Below are 23824 nucleotides of genomic sequence, written 5' to 3'. Positions count from 1 at the left end.
ATGTTGTGTGGGATAGGATTTTAAGTAAGTTCATTGTTTTAAGACATTTTGCTTTCAGATATTTTATGTGTGGGACGAATGTAAGCCTGGAGTCAAGTATAACACCTAAGAATTTGTGTTCCTTGTTTACGGGTATTCGTTGCCCATGTATTTCAACAGTGGGATCTGCAGCAAGCCCTTTTTTCCTGGTGAAAAGAACGCAAGAGCTTTTGTTGGGGTTCACTTTGAACCCGTTTTCGTCTGCCCACTTGGAGACTTTGTTCAAGCACTGCTGTACCTGCCTCTCACAGACTGTTAGGTTGCAGGATTTGAAACCTACTTGTATGTCGTCAACGTAGACGGAATAAAAAATAGATGTGGGTAATGTTTTACGAAGCGTGTTCATTTTAACTACAAAGAGCGTGCAGCTCAGTACGCCTCCCTGGGGTACCCCAGTTTCCTGTATGAATGCTCGCGACAGCACATTACCTATTTTCACCCGGAATGTACGGTTTTGCAGGTAGCTTTCTATAATATTTAACATAGTGCCGCGGATGCCCAGCGTCGATAGGTCTCGCAGGATACCGTAGCGCCAAGTTGTATCGTACGCCTTCTCCATGTCGAGAAACACGGATAAGAAGGACTGTTTATGTACGAAGGCATCGCGAATGTTTGCTTCCATGCGCACTAGATGGTCGGTTGTAGATCGTCCTACTCTAAAACCGCACTGGTACGGATCAAGAGACTTATTTAATTCAAGGAAGTGTAAAAGTCGACGGTTTATCATTTTTTCAAAAAGTTTGCATATACAGCTTGTGAGGGCAATCGGACGATAACTTGTTACTAATGTGGGGTCTTTGCCCTGTTTAAGAATCGGAACAACCAACGCTTCTTTCCATGCGGTAGGTAGGTATCCCGCAGCCCATATTGTGTTGAAAAGTGCTAGCAGAGTAATTTGAGTATCACTGGAGAGGTGTTTAATCATGTCGTACATGATCCTGTCTGGTCCAGGCGCGGAGCTCTGACATGCAGTCAGGGAGGCTCTCAACTCGGCGATGTTAAAAGGCGCATTGAAGGGTTCGTTCTGTCTGCATTTGCGGTCGATACCCTTGTGTTCTTCTACTTGTTTGTGTTTTAGAAACGCCTTGGAGTAATGGTTAGAGCTGGAAACGTGCTGGAAGTGTTCGCCAAGGGCCTCAGCTTGGTCTTCCAAGCGGTTTGCTTCACCGTTTACTAGGGGCAACGGATGAATTTCTCGCCCCTTAAGCCTTTTCAGCCCATCCCATACTTTATATTCTTGAGTATAGGAATTTATACCAGAGAGAAACCTCTGCCAGCTTGCCCTCTTTGCCAGTCGTCGTGTCCTTCTTCCCTGCGATTTAATCTGTTTAAATTCTATAAGATTTTCTGCTGTAGGACATTCACGTAATTTGTTCCAAGCCTTGTTTTGTCTCTTCCTCGCCTCTCTACAATCGTCATTCCACCAGGGGACCCGTCTTTTGGATGAAGTGCCTCTTGTTTGAGGAATGAACTTTTCAGCGGCGCCAATGATAAAAGCGGTGAAGTATGAAACAGCATGATCTATTGTAAAATTATCTATAAAATATTGTGATATGTGGGCGGATTCCCTAAAACCTTCCCAGTCCGCTGAGGCCAGTTTCCAGCGAGGGAAGTGTGGATGCAAGTCCTGTTTCTTTACGGAGTTCAGCGTTACTGGGAAGTGATCACTTCCGAATGGGTTTTTAATTACATGCCACTCTAAATTATGAAAGATGGAAGCGGATCCGATCGCCAGGTCTATTGATGAGTACGAGTTATGATGTGGATTATAATACGTTGGTTCTTTCTTATTAAAGAGACAGGCACCGGTGGTTAAAAGGAAATTTTCAATAAGTCGACCTCTCGCGTCGCATCGCGACTCTCCCCACATGGTGTTATGTGCGTTAAAATCTCCCACGAGTATGTAAGGCTCGGGGAGCTGGTCAATAAGGTTATAAAAGTCTGTTTTTTTCGAGGTGCTGGTTTGGCGGTGTATAAATGGAACACACTGTTACTAATTTATGAAATAGAATGGCCCGAACTGACACTGCCTCGAGGGGCGTGTTAAGGGCGACGGGTCGGCAAGCTACCGCCTTGTCGGCTATTATCGCTACACCGCCGGAGGCATTAGCCTCCTCACGGTCTTTGCGGAAGATGGTGTAGTTTCGAAGAAAATTTGTATTGGTAGGTTTCAGGTGTGTCTCTTGAACACACAGCAGCTTCGGATTATGTTTGTGTATTATTTCTCTAATGTCGTCCAGGTTATGTAGAAGTCCTCGTACATTCCACTGCAGTATTTGTGTTTCCATATTGGTAAATGTGTTTGGTGCTGTGTGTTAAAGAAACAGATTAGTTCACGGGCGCTTTGAAGGCGCCGTGACGGGAGTTTTATCTCTTTTGGAGCGGTCGAGAGCGCCTCGCCGCTCCTTAGGCGCTGGTGGCGCCGTCTGGCTGGTGGTTGTGTCCATCGCCTCTTGCGAGGCACTGGACACGCGCTCTTCCGAGCGCTTTGTTTGGCGTGAAGGCCTCGGCACGTTGGACGAGGCCTTCGAGGTCACCTGCCCGGAGGTAGATGGCCCCGTCTGCTGGATTGGCGTAGCAGCGCTAGCGGCAGTGACGCCATCCGCCGGGGGGGCGGATGGCGTCACTGCCGCCTCACTGGGTGTGGGTCGGACAGCCGCCGGAGACCGTTGTGGCGCTGCCCCCTGACGCGCCACTTCGGCAAATGTGTTTTTGGGCAGGTAAGACACCCGCCTGCGTGCCTCCTTGAAAGTTATGTTTTCCTTTACTTTGATCGTGACTATTTCTTTCTCCTTCTTCCAGGATGGGCACGACCGCGAGTATGCGGCGTGCTCCCCTTCACAGTTTACACAATGGAGAGTGTTCTCAAAAGTTTCAGAAGTATGTTCGTGGGCACTGCACTTCGCACAGGTTTGACGGCCTCGGCAGCTCTGCGAACTGTGGCCGAAACGTTGGCATTTGAAACATCTGAGTGGATTGGGCACCTAAGGCCTGACACGGAGCTTTATGTACCCGGCCTCGATTGATTCGGGCAGGACACTTGAATTAAAGGTGAGAATTAGGTGTTTGGTCGCAATTTCTTTACCATCGCGCCTCATCTTTATTCTTTTCACATTAACCACATTTTGTTCATTGAATCCCTCTAGGAGCTCTGCCTCTGTCAGCTGAAGCAGGTCATCATCTGAGACAACGCCGCGTGTAGTGTTCATAGTGCGGTGCGGAGTCACTGTCACTTGGAAGTCCCCAAAAGACACTAGATTGGTTAACTTTTCGTATTGTTTCAGATCACGGAGCTCCAAAAGGAGATCTCCACTTGCCATCCTTGATGCCTTGTAACCTGGACCAAGAGCCTCATTTAAAGACTTCGAAACTAGAAATGGGGAGATTGTGCGTACTTGTTTATCTGACTTTTCCGAATGAATGACGTGAAATCGTGGGAAGTTGGGTCTTTGTCGTCCAAAAAACTGAAATACATCTTCGGTGCGCCCTCTTTTCTGAGGGCGATCTGGGAGGGGAGGGAAGCAACTAGCCATAGAATAATGTAATTTTCGGCAATAACGCCAGCCACCCACCGTGGAGCCCTACAAGGGGACGTTACAGGGACTGTAAAAACAGGTCCTGCAAACGCCAGCTGTACGTTATCACTATAACCAAATATGAGATAACCTAGGTTGGTTATTCACACAAGGTTAACCCTTGCTGCCTGAAAAAATTGGAAGTAAACGGAAGCTAGGAGAAGATAGGAAAGATGAAAAGAGAGAGAAAGACGATGGTTAGAGGGAGAGAGAGACAGGAAAAGGCAACTACCGATTTCCCCCGGGTGGGTCAGTCCGGGGGAGCCGTCTATGTGAAGCAGAGGCCAAAGGGGTGTGTTGCCTCCGCCGGGGGGCCTTAAAGGTCCAAACACCCAGCATCAGCTCGACCCCCAGGATCCCCCTTTCCCCAGACACGGCCAAGCCGCGCACGGCTACACGCGGGAGGGTCCAACCCTCGTGTGCTCGGGTACGTGGTGTCGCAACACACCAAACGCTGCTGACGCAGACGCCCCTGCGGGGTTTAGACACAGTAACCAGCAGTTACCTACTCTTATATTTTATCAAATAATTGAATGGATGCTTCGTCAAATGTGTTGATAAATACACGCTATTTCCGATGGAAAACTGGCCATGTTGGAGAGCATATATTGAGGTAAAAGACGCGTAGACGATGACACACACAAGAGAGATACACACATTGTACAGTAGATTACATATTCATCTGGAAATATTTGAATGTTACACGATAAATTTATTGCTGAGCCTTTGCCATAAATGTATTGAAGAAACGGTCCTAGGATTGACCCCTGCAGGACACCTGACGTGACGGGGAGGCTGTTAGAACAATCGTTGTTTACGGAGGCCAACTGAGAAAGCTGAATGAGAAATAACGCTATTCATTCTACTGCAGCGTAGTGCATGTTTAACTAAAACACTTTCAGAAGTAAAGTCGTATGAGGAACCATGTGAAATAATTTTGCAAAATCCAGGGATCTCGCATAGCCTGATGGTTGCTGTAAACGCTAAATGCAGGTTGAGAAGCAAGATGGCCAACTGCCTCTTACACGATTATCCTTTGCGAAACGCGTGTTGATAGGGGAGAAAAAACGCGAACTAGGTTTAAATTTATGATAGAGTGTATGACGCGTTTCATTATTTTGCGGCTAGCACTAGTTAATAATGCAGGACAGTAAACTAATGAGGAGTCCCTGTTACCTAATTGGAAGACTAAGATGACCTTGCCCACTTTACAGTAGTATAGTACGACGCCTTTCGAGAATGACTGCGTAATAATAAAGTAAGGCACGCGGCACAGACAAGTTTAAGAGTTTTAATGTTTGGAGCTGATGTCATTCACGCGTGTTGACGATTAATGTCAGATGCTATTAGTGATTGTCGTCATGCCATTCATAGAATATAATTTGTAACATGCGCGTACTAATAATGCTGTAACTGCGCGTACGTCTAATTAGACAATGAGGGAAAGTCTGGCGTTGAAGTCTCGTCAGTACATACAGCTAAACAGGTCACGTTACAAATATTAGCGCACTCGCTCAGGCATACCACTTCGCGATGTGCATTTTATCACCCTAATTGTGTGCACCTCCTGCAGTTTTATTATTGCCAAATTTCACCTTTGCAGAGAAGTGTCCTTTTTGATTGGCGGAGTGGAAAAGGCGTTTCTGTTTGTTTTAGAGCCGCTTTAGTGTTCTTGAAAAGCAGTGACCACTTTGGTTTGCTTGGAACATGTTAGTAAAAATTAATCAATGCCTAACTTATTTTTGAGTATGACCGAGTTTTCATTAGTGCAACGCGTTGAGCCTAACCTATCGAAGGTGGGAAGGAAAGCGCGCAAGTCCTTCTTAATGGCGTTATGCTTACCTTTATTGTAAAGGCGCGTTGTTATGCTAAATATATAGCGTCTCGCAGGTTAAATGCCAATGTTGCGTGAGTCGCCCTGTGGTCACTGACTTTTTTTTCATTTTGTTTCCAAATTAATTTTTGCAGCTAAAGTGCGTTGTATAATAAGCAGCGATGGCTTCACATAAAGATCAGACAAAAAAAATTTGCGTTCATGTAGAGGCGGGAAGCGCAGTCGAGGACGGCAGAAAACTAGGGGGGATGAACAAATCAGGAAATTTGCAGGCGCTAGTTGGAATCGCTTGGCGCAGGACAGGGCTAATTGGAGATCGCAGGAAGAGGCCTTCGTCCTGCAGTAGACATAATAGATGATGATGATGATGATGATGATGATGATGATGATGATGATGATGCTAAAGAAAACCCGAGTTTTCTTATTGTTTAGGTGAACAGATTTTCTTTTACACGTCGCAGTAAGCAAACTGACCAGAGGTAAGGATGGGAAAAACATTGTCTTAGCTACGGCCAAAACTGTAGCTATCACTTTAACCAACTAATTTGATTTGCGCTAGTTTTGGATGAGCCCTAGACAACGAAATGGCAAAATTTTGAGTTGGGCCAACTATTACACGAATGATATGCGTGAATTCGTGGTTGTGAGCATACAAAGCAGGCAATCTCAAACATTTAGGCAAGCGCAAAGGTGCGCTTCGCAAACATATCTGCAAAATGGGCTTTCTACTTACCAGGCCAGTTGGTCACGTTCATGCATGGACCCGGTAGACCCGCTTCTTCGGTACAATTTTTCAGTTGTGCATGTAAATCATAGTAATTTACTCTCGCTGATGCAGTGTCATTACCAGCATTTCGTGAATTTCGGCTGCAACAGAAGTAGCTACATTGTGTGTATGGTCGGTTATAGAGGAATGCCCGTTTCTTTTTTCGCTTTATATACCGGGCGTTTGCGTTGAGGAATCAAGCCAAAGGGCAATTTACTTTTGACATAATTTCTAATTATCATTTATCAGAACCAATTCGTTTCTCTCGGCTAACATATAGAGTGATTTGTTTCAACATAATACGTTTTAGAGGGGCTTCACGGTAATATGACGAATTTGATTCGGGCCATTAAGGGCACCACGTAATATATGTTTTTATTCCACATGAGCCTAGATTCATTGCCACACTAATACGTACTTCTCAATGGGCTTATTGCATGCAGAACAAAAATCAAAACCGCATTTCTTGCCGCAGCAATACATCACATGGTTTAACATAACGCAGTATTTTTCATGTAGCTGGTGTAGCGAACGCCTGGTCGCCGGTTTCAGCTAGATTTTTTCAGCAAGGGCACATAGGGCTTAGATGCTTCCGTCGCAGTGGCCCTCAGTTCTACTTGAGTCAGACTGGCTGGTCTGTAACAGATGCCTTCAAATACTAACACTGGAGGGAACCTGAGGATACAGTCTCGAAACAGCTCTGACGGTTCCCCGGTTTCTATTTGCGTCTAAATTGGTTTCGCTGTCTGCGATGCACGTGTCACCATTGTCCCCTACCAACTAGGCCACCGGGCCATTTATTTCTTGACGAGGGTTTCTCTCGAAGTCATGCAGCGAAACGTCGGGAGCAGATTATATCACCAGCATCAAATGATCTAACCACTGCAATATGTGCAACGGGATTGATCGAATGGTGAGGCTGTAATTCGTCTAACGTGGATTGTAGTCTGTGTCCTATCATCAGGCCGCGTGCTCTTTCAAGTGGCCGAATCAAGGGTGATATGTGATTCCACGAAAAAAAGAAATCTACATAACTCGGACTGGGTGTCTTTCTGACTGTCTTTCAGGGGCTTCTTTCCCTTTCCTCGCCATTTTATGCGTTATTCTGTTACTAGAGGCGTCGTGAGGCATGTGAACAATAAACGGACACAATTACCCCTGAGAAAAAGCCCGCAATGCATGATATTGAGGTGATAATGGTTCTAACAATTCACAATTTTTCATTCTAGAAGGCGCGTTCTACCGCCGTTGAAATGGAAGAAAAACCAGCAAGAGCAGAAGCATTTATTAGCCATTCCCCTCTCACGGCGTTCGCAAATTTCCCACGCTGTACTCGACGGTCCAGAGCGAGGGCGCATCGGTAAGTAAGCCACGTTAGGAGAGGTTGAAGAGCGCTTTTCATGGCCGAGAATGGAGAGTAGTGTCCGCTCACATGTCGAGACGTGCGAAATTTGCCAGCAGCACAAAAATATTCCAGGGTGCAAACCTGGGGTGGCTTGCACGAACATTTATTAACGAAAATAATGATGAATTTAGGAACGCGTTGTAGTGCGGACTAGGATTTGTGTAGAGTTCATTAATGAAGGCGTCCTTAAATTCGTTATAATTATTATTATTAAGCGTTCGTGCAAGCCGCCCCTGGAATGCTTAAGGCTGTTCCACCTCCTGAGGCTATAAGTTCTTGTATCTGATCAGGTAGCCGCTTTCCGGAGCAAGGAACTTCGAACGTGCCTTCGTCGCCTAGGGGTAGAGCATCACCATGCATCCACTTACCACCAGAGTTTCACGCGCACAACACCTTACGCTATTGTTCTCGCACAGCTACCAATCTGACAGCGGTCCTAAGCTTGGAGACTCCCATCAAAGTCCGCCCGCCGATGCCGAGAAATAGGCCCTCCAGAAGATCAGGGTGGAAGCATGCAAGAATATCCAGCAAGCACAAAGGACACAAAAGCGCTTTTTGGGTTACCGTCATCGTATAAAGTCGGCTACGAAATCTGAGTACAGAAAGGGCCCAGGCACCAGGTCAAGAACTCGTGGAAAATTCTAAGGGCCCTTCATAATCCCCGAACCGCTCGATAACAACACTTGGCGTGTAGGCCACCTAGACGACGAACGGGACCGCGACAGACAGTGAAAGAAACATTTCGCTGTTCACGCATCGCTGCTTAAGGAGAGGATTCGTCGCGCGGCATCATGAGAGGATAGTGATATGTGCTGTGGTTGGCAGCTGTCTACCACGCAGTGTGGTCGAAAGTAAAGTGTAAAGGCGCTCTAGGGGTCAGGAGGGTTTGCGTCTCTATCTTACAATATATTGCCGCAGAGAGCTCTCCACATGCCAGTTAGAGCACTCATCGCTAAAACCCCTACGCATTATTCATCGCATCCCCATTAGAAGAACGCCAGCAAGGCCTCGCGTATGGCGAGACAGCGCGTGTCTCCTGTGCACGCCCACATGGCAGCGCCCGAGTCACCCGTCCAATTAGTCGCAGCTTGGCTCCAGGTCGGGGCGCTTGGATGTGTGTTCGGTGTGGAGACGCGGTTCACTGTTTAATTGGCTTCTTTTAACTCTTCTCGTAAATTGCGTGAATGCTTTAGTTTAGCTTCCAGGCCAAAGTTGGCCCGCAATAAACCAGCTTGCTTAGTGTGCTTCACTGAAGAGTGCTACGATATGTATTAATGCTAGCCTGTATACCGCCCTAATCTGAGGAGAGCGCACAAAATTATTATTGATACAGTTTGAACGCACAATAGTAGTGTTATGCATACCGTAAGTCAATAATATTAAAAATAACGGAAAGCTTAATGCATAAGATAAAAAGTGGAATGTGTGTTAGATATCATTAGTGAAACGCAACAATTTTTGCCATATTTCAAAACATTAAAATAAAACGTTATTACTCCATAAATTCTATTGACTAATGATTCCAAATGCAGGCTCATCGTAAAAAGACCAATTCCTGAAGATATTAATTTGGTTTTTACAGTTGCCAACATCCTTCCAATGAAAGGTCGGTATACACTATTTCACTGCAGAGCACCTTATTGGGACTAACTTTGCCGCAATAAGTGAAATAATAATTATTTGTTGGATACGTTTTATGTTTCTTCAGTTGTGCTCCATTAGACAAACATTTAGTCATTGTCCACGTCTTGGAAAAGCAAAAATAATGTACTTACTGTTGTAAGTCCCACACTTCTTTTTTGAATGTGTACTAGGTGCGTGCCTTACACGAGGCCAGGCCCATAGCTACTCAGTGTACCCTTCAACTACGCTCGGACGTGCTGTGCAAAATAATGCTACCACTGGTTGCCGACTATCAACTCGTTGACAGTCACCGACCAATTTTGGGGGAGATGGACAATGCCTGAAAAAATATCCTCATTAACCAGGCAGACCGGAAAATGGAGTTGGGACGGTAAATTCAATTTCGTTGTTTTTAGAGCTCCAGCACGGAAGAGAATTTGTGTAGACTCCCTTGCTCAGTGCAGTGCTGTATGTGAATAAAGTTATCTTGAAGGTTTATGTTGGCCGTGTGGGCGTTTCGCGTTTGGACATCACGGTACCCGAAGTGCCTCACGAATCCTCACGAATTACGGATACCGTACACGAGACCTTGATTCTCGCCACAACCAATTTAGGCCTTTCTGCGCAAAATCAATTTGTAGCTTGGTTGGCTTTACGCCACCATGAGAGCTCACGCTGTTCCTTTCAGTACGCGCACACACAAACTTGGTAGGGGTTTGCACTGGCTGCCTGCTCATCTCCCCGCGGCCCCAGCCTACGCGTCAGGCACGCGGCCGTCAGTACGGCCCATGCACGTGATCTCACTTCTGATCGCCAATGCACTATAATGTTACAAATACTTTAAGGGCGGGCTTCCAGCAGTGGCTTTTTCGCTCGTAGCCTATACGCCTAACAGGTGCCACGGCGCTTCATCTGAGTCGGTGACCAAGACTGTGGTTTTGTGCCTAGTGCGGGATACAGTGATGATGATGATGCAATCATAAGCAGGGCAACTAGTGCCGTCTAGTGGCGGCTTTCGGAAATGAACCCGGATACGTGTATGCGCATGCCCCCTAGTGAAGCTTTCCTTTTTTTTTTTGAAAATTTCACCCTCCGATGTCGCTGTGCGAGTACACGAGTAAATGGGAAAGATGGTTCGATTAATCAGCAAGCATGGATTAGCATTTTCACCCTTTAGCTTTTTTTCTTTTCTTTTTATTTACGATGATTAGTTGATGAATTGAGGTATGCCGTATTGACAGGCATGTGACTATACCATCAAATAAGGCGTGCCCGTGCACGCTACTTAAGGAATACTAAGTGACAAGGTTGCTACTTTCCTGAAAGGTTTCTCTTCTGCCGGATACTTTTTTTAGCACATAGTCATTTGTATGTGTTCGGAAAGGCAGTATCACAAGGTTTCGTGATGAGTATAGCTAAATCCATGCTTAATACATCGAAAACCTTCAAAACAACGACTACATTAACGCATTTCTTCCTTTATTCGACGTACACAGTAACAACAAAATTTTTTTGCCATCACAATATGTAGCTTATGAATTGAATGTTTATTAATCGAATATATAAATATTCCCGCCAAACGTCCGATATTTCTCTCTGAGTTATAACCTTAGCAAGTACGTTTGTTTGGATGGTATATTGGGAAGCGGCGATCGAAACGTATTTCTGTATTAGGAGAAGCAAGCATTAACTATATAAAGTAAATGTCGCCGTAAGAATGGGGTAAAATACGTACCGGTTGAAACGGGTCATAAATAACTTGAAGTAATAATCGGTTTCATTCAAGTAGGTCTTTGTGTAATACGTATATCCTTCTTCACCCAACTTGTTCGCCATCGTCACAGTGCTTGCATTTATGTATATCTTTTTAGTAGTATTCAGCATCTGCAAAACGTCAACGTCATAGAGCACGAACTCGTATTACTACTTTTATAGCTTTCCGCAGAGAAAGTTGTAATGTTGTCAAAGTTCACCTCCCTTTGCGAAAGCGTAGCAACATAACGCAAGACCATGGTGCAAGCAAACAAAAAGGACTTTGCCTGTATTCACGCTAATACTGGACAACTTGTGTTCTCAGGTCTGTTGGATGCCACGCAAATATACGTACGATGCTCTAGAGCAAGATACATCGCTATGCAAACATTGCTACGAAGAGAACGACACACAAAAAAACACCAATCCAGGTGCAAGTCATTGATCAAATTTAGCAAAGTCCTCTTTCATTCACTTCGACTTTCTTTCCCACACTCTCTGCGAGCACCAACACGTAGCACGGCCTCGGCAAATAACGCCCGTTGAATACACGGACGATGCAAAACTGCCATCCATCGGTGTAGCTTCGAGGGCCCCAGGCCAATGCGCATGAAAATATTATGGAGTCTGCGCAGTATTGCTGCATAGGAAATCTGCGGGAAGGTTGCCTATATATTGGCTAAGGCAATAAAAAGTATTACCTCGGTTGCACAATCAGCCCCCACACTGCCTCTGTTGTTTGAAAAATGTCACCCCTGGCAGCGCGCTTCACTGAAAACGGAGGTGTAGAATACATTCGTGCTATATTTTCTCATTTCTGAACACAGGTACTGAATTGCAAACGCGACGAAGGAGCTTCCCTGAATCACCTTGTTCGTCAGTGTTCGTCAACTCTCGCCGCCTAACAGGAAAGTACCTCAGTTAAGCCTATTTTTGTCTTCGTAAATAGAATGATTTATTCACACTGCTTTTCCGAAGCTTTCATCGTGTATATCAGTACCCGTACGCCACGTCTTACTTTCTGCGTGGATGAGTGGGCGCTGCTTACTTGAGAAATCCTGCTCACGCTAGCACGGCAATAATTTTACTACCGCTTCAACGCATTTTCCGTGATATATTCACTTCTGGCTATATAAGAGCTCTTCTACTGCTTTTTTGCAGAATGTATAGGCAGAAATACATACCTGGATATTATGCCTACGAAGGCAACTTTATTCAACGACTGGCTATTCCCGCACTAGTGCGTGCCTTTTTTATGATGTCGTAATTGTCGCACGTAAAACTGCGGTATTTTAAAAAAGACGAAACTTTAATTAGAAAGTTTGGACTCCACTCGTTCTAGATGTTTGTAACGACATCGTTAAAGTCAGCTGTACGTGTACAGCCCGAAGGCTCCTTCGATTTGCCTTACCGAAAACAATCGGCGGACTTTATGTCACTTTCATCGCCATCTCTTCTGATAATTACGCTCCAACCTAACATGTGTACTGAGAAAACGGGGCTTTTCTTCAAAAGCGGCTGTCGGTATGATTTTTCGTAAATGCTAGATATAAACCGTACGTGTAGCATATATCTGAAATATGAATATACCGTGGACTAAATTACTGGCCGAAAAATATTTCAGTAAGCTTTATACATATCATTTTCTTTTCTTTTTGTGAAGGTAGCTGGTAGGCAAAATGTATGGTTATCGCCCAAGTACATCATTAGTATGGCGTGTTGCTATGCGGTATTTATTATCCTACGATAATAAATTTCATAAAGAGAGATAGCTTTTTTAATACTTAAGAGTTTTGCGGCTAGTGCTTATGTTGTCTACGTGCTATACTGACATTGAATGCGGCGTGCATTCATCAGACGCAATATCACCGAACAATGGTGCTTTCAGCAAATGTTCACTTATATTTCATATACCGTAAGGTACTCTGATATGGCAACTCAAGTTCAGCTTAGTGGCGTATGTAAAGTTAGTTTCACGCGCAGCGTAAAAAGTTCAGGGGAATAGTTAGGGTAATATATATTACTCCACCTCAGTCCCCAGTTTAATTGAAGAGTCATTTAATGCTCCACATGAACAACCTGCTTTGAAGATTGAAGACTCTTCTTCTTCCTGTTCCTTCCCCCCCCCCCCTGCCGCCCGTTTGACACTTTACCCAGACACGTTCACTAACTCTTTTCCCATCCGAGTTTCATGTTTGTTCTGTGCACCGTTGAGTACGTCATTTCAGTACGAGACTCTTGTCATTGGCAGGGTATCTTAAAGGCTCTCGTTAAATTATTGTGCGAGAGCAGTCTGAATGTGAGACTTTGAGAGAGGTTTTTGCCGTTCAACTTCACCCATCGCCATTTTCGTTCTCATGAGCAGCGCTTCTCTCTCTCTCCTCTTACTACCTTCCTACTCCTACGTTTACGTTCCCTAATATATATATATATATATATATATATATATATATATATATATATATATATATATATATATATATATATATATATTGGTGCTATATAACTCAGGAGCTCTCTTTGCCATCGACCGAATAGCGCCGACGACCCACTAATGGAGAGAAAGCGCATGAATGAAATCATCGTGCGGAATCATCTTAACCGACTGTCCCCATCTGAACACCTCAAAGTCATAAGTACAGCTGAAAGTCTCATTGTTTACTGTATCAGCGTGGTTCGCAAGGAAATTTGCAACGATTCAACTCCCCGTTACCAGTGAACTTTTTATTCATTTCGTTGTCTGTTATGAGAGCACAGGTGTATCAACGTGGGCGTGCATTTAATCCACATGTGTCTATCTTTTGTGTATATGTACGAATAAATTATGCATTTTTGCTGTACTGTGCAAGGCTATCACTAAAAGAAAGCAATGGATGTTCTGTGTTCCACGTGGACTTTACTCCTTCTGTCCCTGCATATCTTTTATCTTGAGTACCACTGAATGCAAAGACAGCCTTCGTGCAAGCACACGAACAATGGGCTAAGCGCGGAAGAACACACAGTGCACCTGGCCAATGAACACACAAAAAGAAATTGACGCGAGAGCTCCGCTGGAGAAATTAGAAACCGCACCGCAGCCCAGTAAAAGAAAAGCAAAGAGTCACGTCACAGCCTTGGTAAAACAGGCGAGCGGCGGCGGCATTACAAGGAAAAAATTACGTTGGAAAGTCCCTAGTTACTTGTCAGATAATGCGTAAGCATTATTTCGAGTCGCTCACAGATGCAACGAATGATTGATTGGCCTAGTTACCCACATCGCGACTCACTGTGTCGAGAATGACGCAATGTGCTTCAAGTGTTCTCATTGAGCTGTTACAATTGCCTAATTGGTAAATATATATACATATTATATATATATATATATATATATATATATATATATATATATATATATATATATATATATATATATATATATATATATATATATATATATATAGGAAATTATTCTTATTGAGGTAAGTTGCAACCGTAAATTATCTGAATGAGGATAAATAATGTGATATAAATTATTTTCATTACCCTTATTAATCTCTACTGGGCTTGAGTAATGCAATCATATTGATTCTTAATTCAGGCCCAATCCATCTTAATTAATATTCTTTAATCGTTGTTGGCATTAACCGATTTAATGGTAGTCAATATTAGCCTAGGTATCCTTAATTATTCATGAATATATATGCTTAACAATTTTAGAGCTAACTACTCTTGAATAGGCAAAATGATAAGTAATACTGCTTTAATAATTAATAATTAGTAATATTATATACACATTTGGGTAAATGATAGGATAATCAATTCGACTTTTTCATCCCTTATTAGCATTAAGGAGACTTAATTAGGCGAATGAATTTCATCATAATTAATCTTACTAGTCTTTTAGTAATCTTAATAACGTTTAATACTCTTCGGTACTCAGTATATATAGCAATAATCATCCATCTCAGTAGTGATACGCGATCATGAGACATTCTCATATACGGCTCCATAGGACCCCATGCATACCTATGGAGTATATCCTGCCACGCATTGCAAACTGCCGAACAGACGGACAGACTTCCTAGGGGAAGTAGCCCTCGAATGCGTCCGCAATAAAAGGGGAGTCACCGCCATGCTGCCTGCTACCATTCTATTGGCACCAACACACCAGTCTACGTCTTCCTGATGTTCCACATACAGCCTAACGTCAGCGGCCACTGTACTAAAGGGACCATGACACCAAATTTTCCAGCTTGAATTACACTACGAGCGAACCCTTTTCGTACCCAAGAAAAGCGACAGAATTTGAGCGGATTCGACGCCATAGAAAATTTGCATTTTGAGATGTTTTTTTTTAAATCGCAATTGAAATGTACAGAACTCTACAACACTGACTTATGAAAAAGTAATGTTCGTTCTGCGTGGTCATTGTTTGCGCTATGCGCATGGTTTGGTGCATCCATTATATCGCTTGTGCTGTTTTTTTATCGTCCGAGTGAAAGTATTGCAGGCACAATGCAACGAATGCCTTATTGCAGTGCCGTTGGAGGCCATACCTTGCGGCCCTGAGTTCGGCATAGCACGCACGCGAATGTTTCGGCGGTAGCAACAAAGCGGCCATCCTTCAATTCATGACGTCACGCAAGGGATGCCAGAACTGCGGTCGCTGTGGGTAAGAGGGGCTTAGACGCAGAAATCTGAAATTGAAATTTCTTCTTTAAAATGTGCACTGAGGGCCCAGTTTTCTTTAATAAGCCTATTGGCCGCTGCATTTCCAAAAGTGAACTGCAAATAGTTGGACGTCCGCACCGTGGCCCATCTAAGACGACCATATTTAGTTATACGAAAACTCAGCCCTGAACTTCGATTGCCCGTGGTACCTTAGTGATATATCGGTGTTGCCGTTTCTCACGGTCTGAAAAATGTATTGGCTCATACCGGTATGGACCTTCCGGAGAAGGCGGTGACCGACACGGAAGTCTCCGAACGACGCCACTGCGGGGCCCAGTGGATGAAGGCACGTAGTGCGGCCGTGACTCCCGCGCAGCGGGTGGTGCGTTTGAGTACGATTAGCTAGCGTATTAGCAAGGCCAATTCTATACTTTCCTGGTATTACGCTGCTGTACTGCTTAAACATTAGACGCCGTCTCAGTGCTGAAGCAGAGGGAAGGCCCCATGTTACCGAAGCGCCACATTGACGGCTTGGTCGCTTGGAATCGCTAAGAGGGACGAAGCGTATAGTTAGCATTATTTAGAACTGTAAAAGAAGCATGACCTATACTTTACTAAAGGAACCATGGTCTAGCTCAGTGGACACTTGAGTAGGTGGCACGCACTACAATCGTTGGTCGCTCAATGTGTTGCTTTGGACATTCCACGCCAAACGCACCAGACACTGTATTCGATCGGGACTTATTTAGTTTCGAAAATATGTGATTTATCACGTCTTGTATAGCAGCTGTCTCCAAGGGATACTTATGCCGAAAAAACAACATTCTTCACTTTGCGGTCGTAATTTTGTTTGCAATGTAGGGACGAAAACATTACTCGGAAAAGAATACGAAAAATAATGTTACATATAGCTCACGCAAGAACTTATATATAAGACATATTTACAATGCTAATCCAAGCGCGACCAAGATGGCTATAGACCAGCAGTCGGCACCATTTTTCTTCTTCAGCGCATTCACCGTAGCCATGCAAAGACGACCTTCGTCTGCTGCTATTCCGAATTAACATAACTGTTTTTTGCATTGCTCTCATTACCTTGGATATTATTTAAAACGTTTTTTTTTTCGTAAACTGACAGCTTGTTGTACCTCTCTTCTTTGACTTATGTTTGTTTACGCAGGCAAGGCAATCATGCTCAATCAACCACTGCTGAATATTTTGCAACTATTTGTGCTAGCTGCGAAGTCACAGTCGAGACGGCTTTCAGTTAGAAGGATTGCGGCGCCGGGTAGGACGAAAATACACAAAACTATTCCTAAAATCTAAGAAAAATTGCACAATATGATACGCTTTTCGGCGCAAACTGCACAAGAGGTGCTCCGACTAAAACCATAAAACGTAGCGCATGCGTTAACAACGAGAATCAACATTCAGGAATGAGAGTTTCCTCAAAGCACATTTTTTTTTATCGGGGAGAACATAATTTTTTTCTTGTTGTTGATCAACAAGAACTTTCCCCGGAGCTTCTCCGTAATTATTCTCACGGGGCGACAAACTGCACTGTATTGTGAATAGAAAACGCCCCGCCTTTTTGTGCTACTAGTGACGATCATCAGAATTAAAAGCAGATGGCTCTCAATATAATGGGTGCACATTACCCACGCAGATACAAGAAGGTTTCAGATCACTCCGCGAGGAATTACATTACAGTGAAAGGAAGATGACTACGACTACAAGGGCTTGATAACATAATACAGGGATTTTTACAGTGTCCTGAACCAACTCGATCATTTTCTGAGGTTAGACCCTGGCAGCCCGCAAAGGTTGCTGGTCCTGTACGCCAATGAGAGTTTCCTCAAAGCGCATTTTTTTTATCGGGAAGAGCATAATTTTTTTATTGTTGTTGATCAACAAAAACTTTCCCCGGAGCTTCTCCGTAATTACTCTCACCGGGCGACAAAATCCACTCTAATGTGAATAGAAAACGTGCTACTATTGATGATCATCAGAATTAAAAGCAGATGGCTCTCAATATGGTGGGTGCACATCACATTTGGGTAACATAAACGTAGTAGTCCGCAGGAGTTCACAGTTAATAAACTGGACATCGTGAATACGCATCATATTGCCGTTTTGTCTACTCTGATTGACTCCCGCGGCTGCTGAGGCCTCTCAGATCACCTCAATGTGTCGTCATTGCAAATTTTCACGATACGGTAAAACTTGAGCATGTCCAAAAAAGCACCACAGCGCGATGTCGAGCCTATTCAGTGGGGACGTAAGTGTCGCGGGCATGCGTAGACGGACTCCGGTTACTTAGTCACGGTAACGCGCTGGAATGTACACTGGTCCACTCTCACCAGCGTTACATAACCTACGCGTGCGCATGCGTGTGATGACGACGCGTTGGACTATTATATACGCTGATATCAGCCAGCCATTATGGCGTCCATCCTGGACATAGCTTCGCATCTCCGACGCAGGCGGCGTTGTTGGCTAACATTTGATAGTGTTCCTGTATATGCTCCCGCAGGGTGTATATGCTCCCTGCGGGAGCATATACAGGAACACTAACATTTGATGCCGGCCACCACAACTGCCACGAGGCGCAAACCATTGTGGAACTCAGCATGGCAGCTTCGATGTAGAATTTGGCAGTTTTACGCGAAGATCAAAGGACAGCCACCGAACCAAAGATTTAGCGTCGCACTCCTGTTTCTCGCGCGATGCTCAATCAATGCGCCAGGTCAGTGCAACGACGCAAAACAAGGGGCAACCGCTGCCTCTTGAATTGGCGACCTGGTGGCTACCAGCCCTCGTACAGCACTACACTTGTGAGTACTCCGTTAGCGAAGTTGTAAACGCCGTCTCCAATGGTGCAAGGGCTGACCCTTGTGGAATACAGTCGCAGTTTGCAGCTGGGAATTTAGTGTCCCTTCGGGTAGAGTGTACTAGTTCGGACGATGACAGTGCATACACATAACTACTGAAACGAAACACTGATGTGACTGTGCACTACGCTCATACAGCAGTGGAAGGCCGAACGCTGCACTGTTGTTGCCGAGCCTATTGAATGAACCGCCGAACTTAGATTACCAGATCATCGTCAACGCCGTGAAGGATAACGCCTTCTCAAAGACATCTTCGCAAACAGAGGTCCGCTACATGGCAAATATGTTATTGACTAGATCATCGCCTTATTGGAATTAGCCTGGAGGCGCGGATTTGGTGAGAAACTGCTTTACGAAATGTGCTGCATGACAGACAGGTTTTTCTAATCGCAGACAGTGTAGTTCTGCAACGACTATTGGCGATTGGCAGAGAAGCAATTGACATTCGAGGTGGCCTATGAGCTGGTGCATACAGCCATAAACAAAGCAAAAGCGCTTTGAAAGGTTCAGTAGAGCAATGAAACAGGCTAGTTGGTACAACAACATTGTTTGGAAGGTTGGACGATTGTCATATGATGCTTAAATCGTACCTGGTTTGTTTCATGGAACAACTGGCACAGTGTTCGAAGGATTATGTCAGGTAATTATTTAAGGGAGAATGAGACACCCACCCATTAGCAGCAATTGCTACAAAAGAAACCCATAGGGGTTCCTCGAAGAAAAAGCCTAGCAGCTGAAGAAAAATTCGTCCTGCTCCGGGACTCGAACCCGGAACCACTGCCTTTCTGGAGCTCCACCATCTGAGCTAATCAGGCGGCTAGCAGATGGCAGGGCGAAGTCGAATTTGTCAACAAGTCGAAGCAAACGCAAGAGTTTGACGTGATAGCTGCGATTGGGTGGATGTGTAATTTTCCCCTAAACAATTACTTCTCTACACCTTGCGGGTTCTCGCAGAACTATTATGCCAAATTATGTCAGGTAGTTTTATATGAGGGCACGATTCACGGGGCTAGTGCAGCTCCTGAAAAGCATCGCAGCATGTTCACAGCAGTCATCACTCACATTTCAAGAACGGGGCTCCATGTTCAAGATACCAAATACTAGCTCTTCACAAAAGTTCTGGAATATCTAGGACACAGGTTCTACCAGCACGTCATTTACACTTCGAAAAGGAACGCTTAAGTTTACCAAGACCCGGCTAATGAAGTAACTTGAAGAAAAAAGCATTTTTTTTTACGCTCAAGGGTTGCATAAGTGAATTTTTTGAAGGGTCGCTCAGATAACGCGAAATACTTGAGCGGCTTACGGGACACCGCGCCAGGCAGAAACGTAACGAACAGCACTATGCTTTTGGAAGCTTAACGTAGCTATTTTAGGTCCGAATCTGTGCTAGTGGATTTTAAAAGCCAACACAGCCTTAATAGAATCGTGCCATGCATCAGTGCTTGCCCTTGCAGAAGAATTAGCCCACTATGACAGTGGTAGCAGAGAACAACGCACTGCGCATGCATGTATAGTCCAGAAAACCAGACGGAAATCACTCCCAGATAGAGCGCGAAGCGTAAGCGGTTGTCTTTGGCGGTCTTCGTTTTGACTAGTAGTATTATTAAGTAATTTTTTCTATTAAAACTCATCACGAACACTTTCTTCATATCTTCCAGCAGAAAATAGATATATCAGCTGTTGTCACGGCGCATGCAGCGTGGTAAGAGTATAGCATGATAACTGTCTGCCTCTCACTCTGGTTCAGATTATCGGAATGCGGGAGACCCTCTAAATGCTCACTGTGTGAGCTAGTTTCCAGCACCAGCTATCTCTAAGGATACTAAGCATCCAGGTGACGCTCTTTTACAGGGTGCATTTGAGTTTCCTTCAGTCACCGTGGACAGTATAGAAATATGCTCCTAAAAGAGCTTGTTCTGGTTCATGTGAACACACGGGTTATCGTAAGTTCGCCACCGCAGTATTATGCCAAAGAGGCTGCGCGACACCAGATGCGTTTATTGCGGCTGCGTCGTTCGTGGAAACAGGGTTTTGTCACTTCAGCACTTGCAGAAGAAAATCCTGGAGAATATGTACGTGAATCATAATCCAGGTGTAACGACCATGAAATCACCTACAGTGTTCTACGTTTGGTTGCCGAGAACTTATGTGCACATTGAAGCTTTAGTTCATCGCTGCAAGCTGTTTCAAAAATGCAGGTGCAACGATCAAAACGGAACTACGCATTTCTAGAGCAAAGAAAAATAAATACTTACAGCAGGAGTAATTTAGATTTTTCAGGGCCTTTTAAATTGCCAGCCGCCATTGATTCGAATTTCGAGTCATAACGAAGCTTAGCTGAGAAGCATTTTGAATGTGGAATTGCTGAACGAAAATTGATGAAAAGAAAACATGAGGAAAAAATTTTTTTTGTAGTTTCCGTATTTGCAACAAAGCTTTTTTTTTGCGGTTGTTCTTGTAAGTAGCATGTCTTATTCTCTAAAATTTGAAGCCACAGCTAAAATGCTTTTTTGAGTAAAATAGAACACCAGCCCCGACCCTTTGTTCACGTTCTTACTCTCTTGCTTACTCACCATTGATCCAAGCGCAACGATTATACCAAACATTAAGCCTATCTTAGCCAGCGTGGGATTTGTTTCCAAGGTGGGCGGCCTCCGCCACTTGTACATTTCATTTCCAAAATGCCAAGCAGCCCGTGTTCCTTTCACTCATTTCGCAGTCTTCAATAACAATTAGCAGCTAAATTTCTTGCTGCCCGTTGTTCTTTCTGATTATTCCGCAGCGGTGATGGTGCACCTTGGAGTGCCTATCTTTCTTTCTAGTGTGATTGCTGATAAAGAGTAATAATAGTGCTCAAATTTAGTGGATCTGGGAAGTAATTGGATGAATACCACGGAAAATATGCTTTTCAGAAGCAAGTATTTTTGTCCCTTCTTTTCTCGCCCCACTTTTGCAATTCAGCCATCCATATCACGTACTTTATCTCTTTTGTCTTCATTTTTTTAAAATATTATGCTCTACACTCTAGAACAAAATTACACCATTTGGGTTGTATCTTGCCACACAACAATAAACGCCATCTCTCTTGTCCGCATTTCCTTTCTTAACGCTGCGAGCCCGGTACTTCCCAGTAACAAACGGAATGCGCGTTATCAGAATGACATAGCATTCCCGACAGGAAAGTAGTGGGCGCAGCGTTTTCAAGGAAGAAAGCGGAAGCAGGGCAGATGACGATTATCGTTGTGTGACAGGCATACGCCTTTTGAAGAGTGTATGCACCGTTGCACTCACCGGTAGCATGGCAAACTTATCAGTAAGGCGACATTATTTCGCTATGAAACGCTCCATACGCCTATGTCCACTACGTAATTTGAATAGCTCACTCTCACCATCGGACACTAAAAAAATATTTTCCACTGAGTACTGGAAGCAAAAAACTTTTCAATTAAAGGGGTCCTGAAACAGCCGTCAGGATTGGCGAAGAAATATATTCCACGGGTAGCATACGCTGCTGTGAACATCTCAGCCAAGTTTTGCGGTCGTCCGCGGTGCGTGGATCTCGGAAGCGCAACGCGAAGTCACCTTACTCTCAAACGTTCTCTTTTCAAGAGAAAGCTCTGTCCTCACTCTCTTCTTGACGCTTTATTTTGTAATAAGGCGGATCGCCATACCCGGTTGCCATTGGCCAATAGCTGACGTCAAATAACAAGGGTGTCCAGGTAAGTCTGCTTCTTCCTACTAGTACTGTGTATATTCCTTGAAGTGCAATAAAGAGGCTGCAGTGAGTGAAAAGGTGCTTTCGAATTTCGATAATAATTACATACTTCTGCAGGAAGCCGACTATCTTCCGCTTACTCTCGGCTAGGGCCGCCCACGTAGGAATTAAATTTGGTCACTCTGGCTGTTCGGTGTTGCTGCCGCCGGGTCTCGCGAATTTGGACTAGTTTTGAAGGCTCAAGTCGCCTCGAACGACGCGAAACTTAAGGTCAGACCAGACTCGTGGCCTCTACGGGTTAGACGCCTTGGCAGACTAATTGATCGCACTTTGAAAATGCGCAAGTTGGACGTGGCTGCTATCGGTCGGTCAAGCTGCTGAAGGACAAAGCCGGTCTGCAGCACGTAGCATACTCAGACTGTAGCATATGTGCGTCGCACGCACTCAAGCCCTACAGTACAGAAAGCAAACGCAGCCGACACGCACTACAGTTGCACGTAGCTGCGGTCTGCTACGTGGCGTAGATACCCTGGCCGCCGTGCGGTGTCGCGACAAGTTCACTGGCTAAGCGCACTGCGGTTCGTTGAGGACACTCGGGTTCGGCTGACGTTTGGTGCGTCCGTATGCGCCAAAATCGGAAGTAGTTGCGTTTACCTTAACATCCAAAATGAAATTTAAACTGCGCGCCGCGGTGACATATAGAGAGCGAAGCGTTGTGGGCACGCCTCGCTCCGCTGTAGCCCTCGCATTGCAAGGCATTGAAGAAAGAGCGGAAGCACCGCGGAAGCCGTGTTTGATTGCCAATAACTCCGCTTCTTCTCAACATTTTGAAGTACTTTTCGCTGCAAAGTATTTCTGAATAAGTATATTTTAACTTAGAATGCATTTATCCTGTTCCATACGAAGTGGTTCAGGGCCCCGTTAAGCATTTGTTTAGTGTGTCTACGACTAGATTGACTGCACACACAAGTGGGTGCTGTACTAAGCATATAAAATAAAAATACTTACGTCAAGGAGGTCCTTGAATACAGCAGAACCCTGGTCACACATTACGAGCCTGAGAAATACGCCTTGACATAGTGCAAGAGCGAAAATAAGCGCGGAGTAGCGCTTCTTTTTGACGATATTCCTCAGCGAATCCATAACAGCGAACGCCTCCGTAATGTCCCATTGGACAAGAGTTTAGTACATATATACGTTGCTAGGAATTAGCACAAAATCTACTGTGCTTTCAATTTTTGTGCGTATAGCTAGTGTGTGAAGAGGGCTTAAAGTACCAACATGATCGAACATTACAGGTTACATTGTCTGCGAATATGTCACCAACACAGAAAAATTCACATGTACAGTGGGACTAGAAGCAATGCCGCAGCCATATAGCTCACATATTGTGAGAACGAAGTACTTCTTTTTTACTTATATTTCTGTCTTTATTATTTGGGTCAACCGCGAAACCGTGCCATACAATATGCATTGTCACTAAGAAAACGTGTAAATTTAGTTTTTCCTTTCATTTTTATATAGGATAAAATGTTGCTCCTTTTTTTTTCAGCACGCGTGCGCATAATCTA

At 44.4% G+C, this 23824-nt stretch overlaps 1 protein-coding gene across 5 annotated transcripts in view; it reads right to left on the bottom strand.

Moving 5' to 3' along the window:
- The window catches only part of LOC142585063 (uncharacterized), a 119940-nt gene extending 96330 nt beyond the window's left edge, over positions 1 to 23610 (bottom strand). For 3 of the 5 annotated variants that reach the window (XM_075695540.1, XM_075695539.1, XM_075695537.1), the window contains exons 1-3: positions 23262 to 23610; positions 10978 to 11126; positions 6182 to 6315 (exon numbers count right to left, since the gene is read on the bottom strand). In XM_075695540.1, coding sequence (XP_075551655.1) covers positions 6182 to 6207 — 26 coding nt within the window. In that variant the 5' untranslated portion in view covers positions 6208 to 6315; positions 10978 to 11126; positions 23262 to 23610. The remainder of the gene's footprint in view (positions 1 to 6181; positions 6316 to 10977; positions 11127 to 23261) is intronic. The other 2 variants (XR_012829012.1, XM_075695541.1) reach the window with 1 other exon arrangement.
- Between the last annotated feature and the right edge of the window lie 214 nt (positions 23611 to 23824).

The sequence above is a fragment of the Dermacentor variabilis genome, chromosome 6 (assembly GCF_050947875.1).
Source record: "Dermacentor variabilis isolate Ectoservices chromosome 6, ASM5094787v1, whole genome shotgun sequence".
Taxonomy (NCBI): Eukaryota; Metazoa; Arthropoda; class Arachnida; order Ixodida; family Ixodidae; genus Dermacentor; species Dermacentor variabilis.
Note: the sequence above shows the minus strand (reverse complement) of the source record. Positions and strands in the feature narration are given on the sequence as shown.